The 15,328-nt window shown below is 38.3% G+C and overlaps 1 protein-coding gene across 1 annotated transcript; it reads right to left on the reverse strand.

Moving 5' to 3' along the window:
* Positions 1 to 7,096: 7,096 nt before the first annotated feature.
* On the reverse strand, positions 7,097 to 11,790 carry LOC115732153 (amidase 1). Its single transcript, XM_048280446.1, has 9 exons — positions 11,587 to 11,790; positions 10,616 to 10,768; positions 9,501 to 9,625; positions 9,294 to 9,419; positions 8,678 to 8,860; positions 8,334 to 8,481; positions 8,054 to 8,222; positions 7,643 to 7,777; positions 7,097 to 7,530 (listed from the first exon to the last, which is right to left on the reverse strand). The coding sequence occupies exons 1-9, from the start codon at positions 11,697 to 11,699 to the stop codon at positions 7,381 to 7,383; spliced, it is 1,302 nt and encodes a 433-aa protein (XP_048136403.1). The 5' UTR covers positions 11,700 to 11,790; the 3' UTR covers positions 7,097 to 7,380.
* Positions 11,791 to 15,328: the final 3,538 nt, after the last annotated feature.

Below are 15,328 nucleotides of genomic sequence, written 5' to 3' on the forward strand. Positions count from 1 at the left end.
ATAGCATTATATAATGAATTTTATAGTAGATATGATTTAGGTGATAGTTGATTTTCTCAACCTTGTGCCTCACAAAGGGAAAAGAGTGGTAGACTTAGTAGAGGGAACAATCCGCTAATTAATAGACAAAAAAGATAAAAGGGAGCAACAGATAATATTTCCGAATTAGAAAAGTATTTAACCATTGCTTTTGAGTTCCGTGATTCCAAACACAACACAGATTTCAAAATTCTGGAGTGGTGGAAGACTCATTCAACCCAATTCCTAGTCCTCACTCTCATCGCAAGACAGATGTTAGGAACCCCTTCTTCAACGATTGCGATTAAACAAGCATTTAGCTAGAGGATTAATTTTGGACGACCGCAGTTCAAGATTAAATCCGGATCTTGTGAAGGCTCAAGCTTGTGTCCATGATTGGACAAAGGCTAAATTTTGAAAACAAGAGCAAGATCGAGACGATGAATTCTTCAATAATGATAATGGAGATACCACCGCCATGGGTACCACAACAGATAGTGACGATTGATGATAAGGTAAGTTGAGGTTATCAAAGGTAAAAGAACTACATCGGCTTTGATTCTTTTATCCCCAATAAGATATGTAAGCGCTTAATGATATTTTATTAAGTTCAAGCCTATTCCCTCTCTCTTTTTTCCCCCTAAATTTGATTACAATGTACGATTTGATTATAATTTATAATTGATAATTTATTTTTTTATTTCATAATTTATTATTTAAAATTAAATTTTAAATTCGAAACCGGAACCGGGCCTTGAACCGGCGGTTCACGGCCCGTGGCCATGCCTACTCGGAACCGATCAAAATCAGATAAGAACACTTGCTTCTAGCATATTTGTTTGATTTATTGGCTATTTTGTCTTGAGAAACGATATACTCTCCGCAAAAGAAGGGCCCACTGAAAACGGGCCGATTGCTTGAAAATTGTCATGAGCGCGTCGTGTGTGGTTCGGAATATATTAGGATTATCTTTGTCGATATAAATAGTTCGGTGTCGATCATTAAATTCGCATCGTATGACAATAAATCAAAATAAATTAAATGTGTTTATTTAAGTCGGACCGTTTTTTTTTATCTAACTCTAGCATATTTGTTTGATTTGTTGGCTATTTTGTCTTGAGCAATGATATACTCTCCACGAAACAAAGGCCCGCCGAAAATTGGCGGACTGCTTGAAAATTGTCACGAGCGCATCGTGTGTGGTTTGGAATATATTAGGATTATCTTTGTCAAAATAAATAGTTCGGTATCGATCATTAAATTTGCATCGTATGACAATAAATCAAAATAAATTAAATGTGTTTATTTAAGTCAGACCGTTTTTTATCTAACTCTAGCATATTTGTTTGATTTGTTGGCTATTTTGTCTTGAGCAATGATATACTCTCCGCGAAAAAAGGGCCCGCCAAAAACAGGCGGACTGCTTGAAAATTGTCATGAGCACGTCGTGTGTGGTTCAGAATATATTAGGATTATCTTTGTCGAAATAAATAATTCGGTATCGATCATTAAATTTGCATCGTATGACAATAATCAAAATAAATTAAATGTGTTTATTTAAGTCGGACCGTTTTTTATCTAACTCGGCCCATCCGTTTGATAAACGAACTGCAATGTTAAAACCAAAACAAGCTACGCACTTTATTTCATAAATAAAAAATGCAAATGCACTTTGGTTTTGTACATAGTGCATTCATTTCTTCTTTAGGCAATCACTTGGCTTGTGGGGCAATTTTAGTAAAGCTGAAGGTGGCACAGCTAGTCTGGCGCAGCAACAGCGACGAACTAAACCTCAACCTCGACCTCGCCACGTCGAACCGCAAGAGATTATATACGAACTGATGAGCCCCGATCACGATCGAGTATTTGGGTCACAACCCCCCGTCGACGAAGGCCAGGCAGAGTATTGCTGGCCGTGCCTCGACCATGGAGTTCGAGCCAACGATTGTCCAGATGGTGTCCTCGTATTGCATGACGAATTCGACGAGCGAGACTCCAAGACCAACTAGGGTGCTCGGGAACCTAGCTTGGTCATAACATGCCGGGAACAGGGGGATCGCTTCCGCTTGCAGTGGACGTGAGAGCTCGCAAGTGAAGAATCGAATCATTGCGATGAAAATTGAGTGCTCCAAAACTGTGTATGGGGTTGTGGTGCTAATCCTAGCTCGTCCATTGCTTGCTAAAACATGCACTTGTTAATATGGAACATCTCCCATGGGCTAATAATAATATGATTGATAAGAAAATAAATTCAGAGTAAAAAATCTTCGCAATTTGAGTTTTGATTTTGGTATTGAGAACGAAATTTCTAGTATAATCTCGTGAATTTGGTTTAGCGGTTAGGGATCTGACTTGTATGTGGATTAGACGTAGCATGACATGTGTTTGATTCTCACATCATCATATGCCGGCAATTCCATGCACGAGCCACTCATACGGGGTTTAGACTCGTGTCTTACATGTTCCATGAGGTTCATTCGAGATGTATTGACTCGAAGATTTATCCATCTAAAGAGGGCTTTCTAGTTATTAAAAAAAAACCTTGAAATTTCAAGTTTGACTTAACAATATCACCTAGTAGAGAAGTGTTCAATGGCACTGGTTTCTGAGTTATCATGATTGATCACACTCCGACGAAGTACTTCCCTCTTCGTTGGATCGTTAGCAGCGTGTATTGCAACCCGCTCAAGACATCAACCCCGGGAAGCATGTTGTATTTGTTGGTAGTTTGTTTTACAAACTAACTAAGAGATGCCTTGGCCTACAATGAAAAGATGAGAGTGCCCACGTGGACTAAATTTGGTACTAACAACAATAACCATTGTGTCCTATTGAAAGAGTGATTGCTCACAAAGGGCTCTTACAACATTTGAAGAAGTGCGTCCGAATTATGTCTGTTCGGACACAATTGCATAGCCTTTCAAAAAGTTGTGTCTATTCGGACATAATTTCTGAACTTTTGAAAGATTGTGCATGTTTGGGCTTACCTTCTTAACATTTGAAAGATTGTGTCTCTTCAAATGGTTTCTCTATAAATTACCAATCGTTTCTATTCAATTTATTACATCGTCTTCTTTCAATTTTTTTTTTTTGTTTCTTTCCAAACGAGAATACAACCATTGTTTTTTCAATTGTTTCTTCAATTGTTTCCCTAGAGAAATCCTGAAAAAATATCAGAATTGTTATATGCTATTTTCATCGAGACTTTGTTGTATTCCGGAAGATGTTCGCCGGAAACCATTAGCAACGTTGTGGGCAAATAAATCCTTAAAGATAGTGCTATCACGCCTCAAAGTTCGATTCATTGTTCATTCCATTCGACGATATCTCCCAATAGTACTATCCGTCACCAAAGAAGATGACCCCTCTATTGCTATTATTGCTCAAACTAGTGAGGCACAAGGCGAAAATTAGGGGAAATCCATAGTGCGAAGCGAGCTGGCTCTGGAGAGAGATTGACGAGTGGCCGAGCCCGGCGACACCATGGATGTAGGCTGGCAACCCGGATCGAAGCAAGGAAGAGGGAGAGCAAGCGTAGTAGAACTTATAGAATCGAAAAGGCCGACCGGGGTTGGAATCGTGAGTCGTGAGGATTGAGAACATACCTAGTGAAAGCTCCGCAACGGCTCTATGTTTTGTCATGGGTTCACCTATCGAAGCGTACACTCATAAGTGGACACATCGTTTGGAAAGGCTTTTGGGAAAAGCCTTTGAGAAAATGCAAATGCCTTTAGTTTAAAGGGACTTGGCGAAAAACAAAAACTATTTGGTAAACTTTAATTTAAAAGTGCCTTGGGAAGAAAGTTTAGGAAAATAATATTTGGTAAATATATATTCGGAAAGTCATTTAATGTGATATATTTAGACTTTTTATTTTAATTTGTTTACAATTGGAAAAAGAAAACAATGACCGCCACATTTATATGTTTCCAATTGAGAATAATGTAAAAGAGGCGTCCCATCAAATTTATAAATAAAAAAATCATATTAAAGTGGACTTCTTTCGCAATTAAAAAGTGAGTACTTTCATTAAAATAAACATAGTCACATATGCACCGATACAAGATTTACGTTATCATCGAAAATTACAAGTATATTTACTAAACTCATGGCTATTCGATCACATAAACGTTCCATATCAAAAGATAAATTATCATTTGAAGCACTAATCCCTTCATTTACATCATTAAGGTTAAATGAATATCCATAATCAACATTCATATCAGCTCTTGCAAAATGTGTATCATTGACGGCGTTTCTCCATATATAATTGCGCAAAGCCATTGCTGTTATCACAATTTTCAGTTGTTTTTCAAACAGGTAACTTGGCATTTGCTTCAAAATCTTCCACTTCTTTTTTAACACACCAAAGGTTCACTCAATTTCTGATCGCAGCAAGGAATGAGCACAATACCTCCCGATAACTTGTAGGTGTGAGACATTGCCAAAATTCTAGCAAATGATATCTAATTTCTTTGTATGGTTCCAAATAACCTGTTCGATTTGGATATCCGGCATCTACTAAACAAATTTACCTACACAAATATAATGTAAATTCAATCAACATAGACACATGTATACATATTACTCTACAAAAATCATTAATTCACTAACCTAGAGGAGGATGAGGAAATTGTACATGAGTATCATGAGCTTGTCCTTCTCAACCAGCCCAACATAAATAAATTCCGTGTCAAAATTACATACTGCCGATATATTTTGAGTTCGTGCTCTTTTTCGACCAATAAAACGAATATGATCGTGCGTATGTACCACTATTGGAATGTGTGTGCCATCAATAGCCCCAATAGAATCCCGACACGAAAATGAAAATATTATTATATAATCGAAATATATGTTTAGTTCTACATTTATATTGTATAAGTGAAACGTACCTTAAAATATGGATAAAATCTTCGACTATTTCTGATCTTCTTTGGAACATCCCTAAATTGCCGATCATCACATCCTTTTCCATTGCACATGCTTTATCTAATACTAAGCTAAAGTACCTACTTATGGTTTCCTCGGAGTGCTAAAAGCGCTCTTATACTAACCTATTACCCATACCACATCCTAGAATGAGAAGAAATATTCTAAGCATTTCTGTTACATGAATATTCCTAATTCCTTAAAGACCATAGCCTGTTACTAAATCATGCATTAAATTATTAAATATGATCCTATCCATTCTAAACATTTGATAGCGTCTTATCGGATTAGCATCTTTGCCCATCAACTCTTCTAACCATTCATTTCCTGTATATGAAGATGTCATACATGGTTATTTGTAACTGTATAACCAGCCATTTCTAAGAAGCATTAAAATCCCCAAATTTTCCATTTTTATTGGAGAAGATGAACAATCGACTATTGAACATATTTGTCAATTTATAGCCCAATGCGGAGAAACAAAGACAAATGACTTTTCAAGGCTTAGGTTATTTCCTTTGTCCTTGTCGAAAATTGCTTTGGCTTGGTACACCCACCGACTTACCACCTAATTCAGTATGTAATTGGGCAGAAATGGAGAAACAATTCCATTCTCAATTTTATTGAACGATGCCTACGGTATCGATTATTGATTTGGCTACACTCTATCAATACAATAAAGAGTCGGTCGATTAGTTTATTGATCAATTTAAAAAGACTAGAAATAAATGCTTTACTTCACTCTCGGAGAAAGAATCCGCGAATTTGGCTTTCAATGGATAGAAATTCAATCTAAGAGAAATGTTCGAATACCAAAACTTTTCCAATTTATTTGAATTGGCAACGGGTGTGTCTAACTCTAAGCAACTACTTAAGAACAAAGATAGAGGGGCTATAAGAAGATTTTACACAAAATGTGGCTTCTCTGAAAAAACGTGAGTGATGATGAATCTAACCAAGATAACATTCGACAAAGGAAAATTGAATTTGCTGAAGACAAGGGGGCACATTTTGACACCTAATTACTTAATATGAAAATCAGTTAATCCATGAATGATTCAATTCTTTTAAGGGAGCATTTGTTGACACAAAAAAAATGGCCAACTTTTGATTGTTATTGGCAAGTATCGGACTTAGCCGATAATAGCAAAGTTTGGTCAATAATGAACAGAGTAAATGATAATTTGAAGGGAATCAGTAACTCACCGGTGAAGTTATCGACAACACAACGTGAAGTTATCAAGAAATTCTTGAAGTTTCTCGTAAATTCATCAAGATCGAGGGTGAGCGAACGACGCGAAGATAAATGTTGGTTGGTTATGTCTTATCTATTCGTGCAACAACTTCCACTGGAAAGGAAGTTATTTGTTCTTTCTAATTTGGTAATCACTATGTATATCCTCCGTTAGTTATAAGTACCCTAAGTATACTCTTTAGAAGCCCCCTTCAATCAATGACAGAACTCAATATTCTTTACATTTATCTTTACTTTCCGCAACTTTATATTCTTGTATCTTTCAATTCCCGTACTTAAATTGTAGTTTCGGACACTTTGTCACCATTTAAATTCCGATATCATATCTATCTATCATCCCACTTTATCGTCAATTAAATACCGGCAAAGTGTTGTGTATCTCATCGTCGATTAAATTCCAACGAAGTATACCCCTTTCTCATGATTCGTTGAGACTTCCTGTCCGAATTACCACGAAACCCGATTCATTTTAAAACAGCCAAAAATCACAACTTTCGGTGAAAGATATTCCCTCGCGCACGAATTCCAGCACAACAAAATCGCAATGCCTTTTAGCTGGATGGACTGGCTTAAGGGGTCACGTCGCGCCCCACCATCTATGAGAGCAACTTTACCGGATGCTCATGATGCCGACGATTTGCGTGCATTCATGAGAATTAATCCGAGTCCTCGTACACATTATACTATAAAGAAAAGAGAAAGAAATATTATACAGAATCATGTTCTTCCTACCGATCTAGATACTAGAGAGATCATATTCTTCTAGCGAAGCACGTCATAAGTTTCACTCATTTTTGGTATTTGGGCCAAATTCCCCTTTGATGGGGCATGATCTGGCGTGGTGAGTGCAAGTTTTTATGTGAACTAGGTTGTACCGGGGAAAAGAGAATCTATAGCTATAACACAGACCTTGTTCCTTACCAATATGACGATTCCACAAGCAATTGGTTGCAAAATGCTCAGTGTCCCAATGAGCACCCATAAATCCATTCAGAATATAAACAAGCGGGCTGTACTTTCTCAGCAACAGCCCCAAGAAAATAGCAGAGAGTCGGCACTACGTCGAACAGCATGCAGCATAAGTACAAGGGGGCGCAATAGAGCAAGAAACAGTAGGATATCGGCCCGTAAATATAGCTAGAACTGTCTCAGGAAAATTATCAGACATACATACGTCAAACTGATTTCTCTGCAATAGCAATTTGTTCCTTAAGAGACTCATACAGTGTCTCGACGAGGTCTAGCAGGAACCCATCAGCACCGTGTTTTGCCAGCAAGGATATCGAGATAGGCAAATTACCATGCAGCCCCATTGGTATGCTTGCCTGTAAATGTGAATTGCAGACACTTAATTATAGATCGCATGGAAGCATTACATTAATCAAGATAGGAGCATCATAGCTTTACGGTTGCATAGTGAAAGACAATTTGTGCAACCTGACAGAATCCCGATACACCGGCAATGGAAAGCAAACTCAATGCCTTAGCACCAAAAACTTCCAGGGCAGATGAATCTGTTTGTAGCTTCGGGGGAGGCCCAGGAACCGTGGGGATTGCAAGGATACCGAAATCCTGTACCAAAGACAATAGCACCTTCTTTTACAATTCAAATTGCTCGAGAGAGAGAAATGAGGACAGTATTCTTCGATAATTCCTCCAGTTATTTGGTCAATTATACATTTCTTTTGGCAAAGTCACCAATTCTTTGATAATTCTTACTCTGTCAATCATGCATTTCTTTTGGGAAATTCATAACATAATGTTAAACATAGCAAGCAAGAAGCCAAGAACAGTTACAGAAGACAACTGTGAACTCAAGGTATGCGAGATGACCAGAGAGGGACATACCCCAAGTAGGGAAGTAAGAGCAGCATGGAATTCTTTCTTCACTGACCGACAGACATCAATATTTTCCTCAGTCGTCTGGAGGGCTTCCCTGACCCGATCTGATATTAGCGGGCCCAAATCAGGATTGACAGCAGAGACCCATTCCTTATGGTTATTCTTGAACTCATACCTACGATTCAAGGTTAATCACAATTCTTCTCTAGACAGCGGTTCTCCTTAATATCCCACACAATGCACAAATGGAATAAAATCCAACGAGGATTTAGATCCACATCACCACCTCTGAAGCAACTGCCTTGCACTAGAAAGAGCTGCCAAAGATGGAATGATGTTTAGATGATCCTCATTTATTTCAGATAGGAAAGAACTCAAGGCCGGAACGTTGTCTCTGACGTAGTCCCCAAGGATGCTGTGCTTAATTATATCACCTGCGCTGATTCGCATTACGGAGACATCAGATACAAAAACAAAAACGAGTTAGGGACTAGACATATATTAGTTGAGACATTATCCAACTCCAGTACAGCTCAACTCCATCTCTAGTGATAAGTTCCTTCCACATTACTGTGCTTCATGACTGCCTGCACAATTTGAGCTAAACCATTTACTGCTTTATCTTCTTACCTCCGTGTAATTTCTCAACTGATCTTACAAGAGCTTGAGTCAGTCGCTCAGTTGGAATGCTTAAAAGCTGGAAACAATCTTGCGGAATAATGATCTGACTAGGTCTAATGGGATCTTCATCAGGCAACTCAAGAAGAACACGACCGACCTGCTTCAAGACGCTTGGTTCCCTAGCAAACCACCCTAGATAAGACCGCAAAGAAAGACAACAGCAAGCAAATATTCATTTACAAGCTTATCATGGCAGGAATCTAGAAAGGAAGCCAACAAAATAAATTCACACCTATGATGAACAGGATTATGCGAATACTTTCGTAGATGGGGAAAGCTTGCGTATGCAACAGAAAAAACAGAACAAGGAAGAAGTGTGAAGCAGCCAGTTGGCCGCTGTGTTATCATTTCAGAATACTTGAAGATGAAATTACGGTGCAATACAAAACCTACGGAGAAAGGAGACAAAAAGTTTCAAAAGAGGCACACTGTTCACCATGTGTCTACTAATGTTAGGAAAAAAAAAGGAACCTAAGTCTTTCATTGAACTTTCCTTCTTTAAGAAGCTGAAACCCATGACTATTTTCATCAAAAGCTTGTGGCAATGAAAAAGTAGAATTCTCACCCACTGTATCAAGACTTTGTGCCATGGGAATGACTCCAACAGTGCTAACGGCATTATGTGAAGGCCGAAATCCAAGAATTCCACAATATGATGCGGGTACTCTTACACTTCCTCCAGTGTCGGTTCCTGCAACCATGCAGAACTTTTAGCTTCCCTCAAAGGATAAACTGAGAAAATCTCAGAGCAATTCCAGATGAAGTGCTTTACCCAGGGAGAAATCAACAAGCATAGCTCCTACTGCAACAGCAGAACCACTGGAAGATCCTCCAGGCACGCGATCGGGTGCACATGGGTTCCTTGGCGTGCCATAATGTTTATTCTCCCCATCTATGCTGCCACCACATTAAGAATTATTTCGGTGAATTAGGGTGCGTATGGTAACGTTTCTGTTCCCGGAACAACTTTTGGAACAGAAACAATTTTTTCTGTTTCTATTCCCGGCTACGATTTTTGGGAACAGAAACGCGTTTGGTAACCACAAAAAAAAAAAAATGTGTTCAAAAGTTTTGATAGAAAGTCGCCGTCTTTGAAAGTGTGAAGGAGTAGTCCGGGAATAAAGGGTTGCAAAAAGTGTTCCTCTTGCGTTATAAAATATGTTCAAAAGCTTTGATAAAAAGTGTTCCAGGAACAAAGAAACAAGTATTTTTTGTTTCTCGTTTATGCTCCAAAAGTGTTCCCATTTCTGAAAAGTGTTCCTGGAACACTTTGGGAACACTTTTTTATCATAGGCGTTTCTGGAGCGTTACCATACGCACCCTTACATTCCTCACTTTAAAGTAGAACTTCCTTTGGAAGCTAATTAAGAAGGAAGAGGCTACCTTGGAAATTCCATTCTCAAGCTAGAATTCCTCAAAGTCAACCTCGGTGAACTATGTATGTGATGCATTTATCCCGTCTTTTCCTTGGTAAGCATTCCTATCTTAAGCTAACCATCCGTGTTCAAAACAAAATACGCAAAAGAAAGTTCTCAAATCATGATGCCTTCTTCAATGGCAAGTCAAGAGACTTCCTTCCAAGATTCAGAACTCTAAAATCTGATCTTGGGAAGACTATCTGAATGCGACTGCATTGCAGGTTGTCTAAAGCAGTTAGCAAGAAGCTGGTACAGAGTCTTTGGCAGCTCTAGCCATGCAACTAGTCTAGCTCATCCCCAATCGTCTCTGCAAGCTAAGGCTAAGGCTAAGCACAATTACACACCTACCTTATCTTGATTCCTTGCGTGCTCTCTACTCTTGACAGAAAGCCACAATTCTCGAGTTTGAGTAGTATTTTTCAATCGCAGCAAGATGCTGAGTTTATAAGCCAATTTCGCAGACACTAACCTGTACGCCATTTCATCCATGACAGTTTTTCCAACACATGTAGCGCCCGCTTTCAACACATCTAAAACAGCTGGAGCTGTGGAAGATGCAGGCACGTGAGTCCTTGCCCAATCAGGATTTCCAAACCCAGTCACATGTCCTTCGATGTCGAAACTGCACATAGAATTCCGTAGGAAAATACCAACACAAACTTCAGTCTCAGAAATGTCCAACTACACATAGCAGCAGGAATCAATGTAAAGTTCCAATCCTTTTCACAGAAGAAGCATGTATGAGTAGCGCTACCATCGTGAGAAACACATGGTAATAGTTAGATCTCTCCCTTTAATTCAGTGATAAATGTAAACTACGAAGACTCACTCGCTAGACCAAGGATGAAATTCCGACATTTAAGGAAACAAAAACATATCGATCAAAACAAATTTTCCAGCTACAAGTCAATCAGGCATATGCAGTGAGCTTTAATCGAGCTGTCTATGCTCCATTCTTTGTACTCTTTTCAAAAACTTTCAGGAAGAAAAAGCGGGGAGCATCACACACCTCGTCATCAATTTGACACGGTGTGTGATGGTACTCAAAATGACCACCTCCCCCACTTTTCTTTGCGGCTTTGAACACGGGTCCCCCCACATGCGCCGATTATATCTAATTGATCATCGAACCCCATGTCAGCTGAACACCTGGTAATGGGTAAGTGATTATCTTCTCATTTGGTCTTCGTTTTCCCGTGACAAGGTTCAATACTTCATTGAATAATCTGAAGCTAATAGCTACTTACTACCCAAGCAGACCCATCTTCACAAATCACGCAAAAGTGGGGGAAAAACACACGACCCAAATCATTTTCCCGCTTGATGGAAAGAAGGAAATGTAAACACCCAGTAACCAAACCAGGGCTACGTAGACAGAGAAACAGAGACTGTAAGGAACAGGGTCGCAGTTGAGCAACGATGGAGGAAGTAACCACTCACATGTCCTTGACGGCGAAGGTGAGGCCGGTCAAGGGAAGCGACGGAGACTGAGAGGGAGGCGGTTTGAGGATGAATTTGCTCACGAAAGCGCCGTAGTCCGGAGCCATCGCCATTCCCCGTGCGTTGGCCGCCGTTCTCTTGGTGCCGCCCACTTGGGAAGAGATGATAGACGGCAGCAGTACAGAAATGAAGCTCCAATGGCCACGGAGGGGCTTCTTGATCCAATCAGTAACTAGACATGGCCACGGACCGATTTGGGCTCGAAATCGGTTTATTGATCGGGACCAGCCCGGCCCCTCATGGGCCGGTTCAGGTTTTAAAAAATTAGAAATCGGCCCAAAAAAAAGGAATTTTGGCCGGCCCAATTGGGGAAAGAGCCGTTGGCTCTTTCTCCCCCTCCCCGGGCCCACCACACCCCTCCCAAACCCCCCCTCTCTCTTCTTATGGCCGTTGCAACCCCCTGCCCATTTTTTTTTTCTGTGTAAATTTCCTATAAATACCATACTCTCCGCCTTTCATTTTTTCTCACAAATTCTCTCAAATTCTCTTAATCCTCTCAATCCCGGCTCAATTGTACTAATTTTCTAAATCGGCTTTCCGCTCAATTTTTTGAAAAAAATGGCAAGTGGAAGAGAAGTCGGTGATAGGGGAAAGAGCCCGATGTCAATGAGGATGGGGGAATCTGATTATCCTTAACATCATGCTCAATATGATCTTCGTGAATTTATATGTTAGGTAGATGATGATGATAATATCATCTATATTCCCAACGCCGAGCACGTCCCAACGTAAGAAAGTCTTCATCCTCCTACCGGCGACGAAGAAACGTCGACGGCAAAGAAGCCGGGCAGACCCAGGAGAGTACATCCTATTTATGGTAACATTTCAATAAGGTACATGTAAGCGGAGACAAGTACAAGATAAATTATAAATATTGTACGAAATCATACAATTTTAATAAAGGAGACGGATATGAAACATACTATCGGCATTTGATGCAAAAATATGCAACGCGAGCGAGGATCGACACTAGGCAACAACAAATTTTCGAGTACGCCAATCCTAACACTTCTCCTTTATTTCGTTATAGTGATGCACTTTATAAAGAAATATTAGCTCAATATGTTGGCATTGAACATTTACCTTTTACTACTAATGAAAATTTTGATTTGAATTTTTTTATCAATACCGCATGTACTCCGTAAGCAAAACATATTCCGAGAACTACTCTTAAACGCGAACTTTTTATGATGTATAAAAAAACAAAAAAAAAAGCTTTGCAAATTTTTTTCGCAAATGGACGTGTGCATATATGTAGCGATATTTGGAGTGATCTTTGGCAAATTCATTCTTATATGGATTTCACATGTCATTGGATAAGTGATGATTAGAACATTCAAAAAAGAGTACTTGCATTTCGAGTGTTTGATGAAGGGCATACCGCCAATAATATTTATAGAATAATTAGGCAAGTTTTAGAAGAATATAATTTGATTAATAAAGTTTTTTCAGTTGGTTTGATAATGCCGCGTCAAATACCGATTCCATTCCGGATTTAAAAAATATTTGTAAATCCTCTTTTGACGGATAATTTTTTCACATTAGATGTGTTTGTCATATTTTAAATTTATGTGTACAATATGGTTTACGAACTCTTGAAACTTTTCTCACCCCAATAAAGAGAGCAATTAAATTTTTATGGAGTCGTCCCCAAGTTATGAAATAATAGGGCAGATTTTGTAAATCACATTAACAAAAAGCAAAAAGATTTCCAAAAGATATTCCGACTCGTTGGAATTCTACTTACAAGTTGCTTCATCAATCTTTTGCTTATAAAGATTTATTACATACATTTATTTCAAATAATTTTTTTGAAATTACTTTACTTCCTGAAGATTAGGTTGTTTGCAAAAAAAAATTTAGATTTTTTGAAAGTTTTTAATGATGCAACTTATACTTTATCTGGTGTTTATTATCCTACTACGCATTTATTTTTAATAGAGTGTGTTAACATTACTAGTATTTTTTGTAAATATGAGCAAGATTTTCAATTAGCTCCAACTATTATAGCAATGAAAGCAAAATGACTGCATTATTATGCCTGCATTCCTCTTATTTATTTGGTTGTTATTGCTTTCGATCCACGTACTAAATTAGATTATTTGTATGATTATCTGAATGATTATTACTATGATTGTTGACATTTGAATAAAACAGTAGATATTAAAACTATACATGTAGATGTTAAAAACGCTATAGTAGCATTATATAATGAATTTTGTAGTAGATATGCTTTAGGTGATAGTGGATCCTCTCATTCTAGTGCCTCACAAAGGGAGGAGAGTGGTAGACTTAGTAAAGGGTACAATCTGCTAATTAATAGACAAAAAAGACAAAATGGAGCAACATGTAATATTTTCGAATTAGAAAATTATTTAACCATTGCTTTTGAGTTCCGTGATTTCGAACACAACATAGATTTCAAAATTATGAAGTGGTGGAAGACTCATTCAAACAAATTCTCAGTCCTCGCTCTCATCGCAAGACAGATGTTCGCAAGCCCTTCTTCAACGGTTATAGTTGAACAAGTATTTAGTGCTGGAGGATTAATTTTGGACAACTGCCGTTCAAGATTAAATCCAGATGCTATGGAGGCTCAAGCTTGTGTCCATGATTGAACAAAGGTTAAATTTTAACAACAAGAGCTGGATCGAGACAACGAATTCTTCAATAATGATATTGAAGATACCACCACCACGGGTAGCGACAATTAACGATGAGGCAAGTTGGGGTTATCAAAGGTAAAAGAACTACATTTGCTTTGATTCTTCTATCCCCAAGAAGATATGTAGATGCTTAATGATAATTTATTAAGTTCAAGCCCATTCCCTCTCCTTTTGTTTCCCCCAAATTTGATTACAATGTACAATTTGACTATAATTTATAATTGATAATTTATTATTTTTTAATTTCATAATTTATTATTTAAAATTAAATTTTAAATTCGGAATCGGAACTAGACCTTGAATCGGCCTGAAATCGGAACCGGCGGTTCACAACCCGTAGCCATGCCTACTCGGAAGCGATCGGAATCGGATAAGATCACTTGTTTCTAGCATATTTGTTTGATTTGTTGGCTATTTTGTCTTGAGCAACGATATACTCTCCGCGAAAGAAGGGCCCGCCGAAAACGGGCCGACTACTTGAAAATTGTCATGAGCGCGTGGTGTGTGGTTCGGAATATATTCGGATTATCTTTATCGATATAAATAGTTCGGTGTCAATCATTAAATTTCCATCGTATGACAATAAATCAAAATAAATTAAATGTGTTTATTTAAGTTGGACCGATTTTTATCTAACTCTAGCATTTTTGTTTGATTTGTTGGCTATTTTATCTTGAGCAATGATATACTCTCCGCAAAAGAAGGGCCCGCCGAAAACGGGCCAATTGCTTGAAAATTGTCATGAGTGCATCGTGTGTGGTTCGGAATATATTAGGATTATCTTTTTCGAAATAAATAGTTCGGTATCAATCATTAAATTTGCATTGTATGACAATAAATCAAAATAAATTAAATATGTTTATTTAAGTCGGACTATTTTTTATCTAACTCTAGCATATTTGTTTGATTTGTTGGCTATTTTGTCTTGAGCAATGATACACTCTCCGCGAAAGAAGGGCCCGCCAAAAATGGGCTGACTGCTTGAAAATTGTCACGAGCGCGTCGTGTGTGGTTCG

This window comes from Rhodamnia argentea, chromosome 6 (genome assembly GCF_020921035.1).
Source record: "Rhodamnia argentea isolate NSW1041297 chromosome 6, ASM2092103v1, whole genome shotgun sequence".
In the NCBI taxonomy this organism is placed as follows: Eukaryota; Viridiplantae; Streptophyta; class Magnoliopsida; order Myrtales; family Myrtaceae; genus Rhodamnia; species Rhodamnia argentea.

What these genes read in the sequence shown, in the direction of transcription:
- LOC115732153 (XM_048280446.1), bottom strand. Translation starts at nt 11,699, where the DNA reads ATGGCGATGGCTCCGGACTACGGCGCTTTCGTGAGCAAATTCATCCTC. An exon ending in ACCTTCGCCGTCAAGGACAT is followed by an intron (nt 10,769 to 11,586) that starts GTGAGTGGTTAC and finishes TTCTATGTGCAG; the next exon opens with TTTCGACATCGAAGGACATG. An exon ending in ACAAAGTCTTGATACAGTGG is followed by an intron (nt 8,861 to 9,293) that starts GTGAGAATTCTA and finishes GGTCTTATCTAG; the next exon opens with GGTGGTTTGCTAGGGAACCA.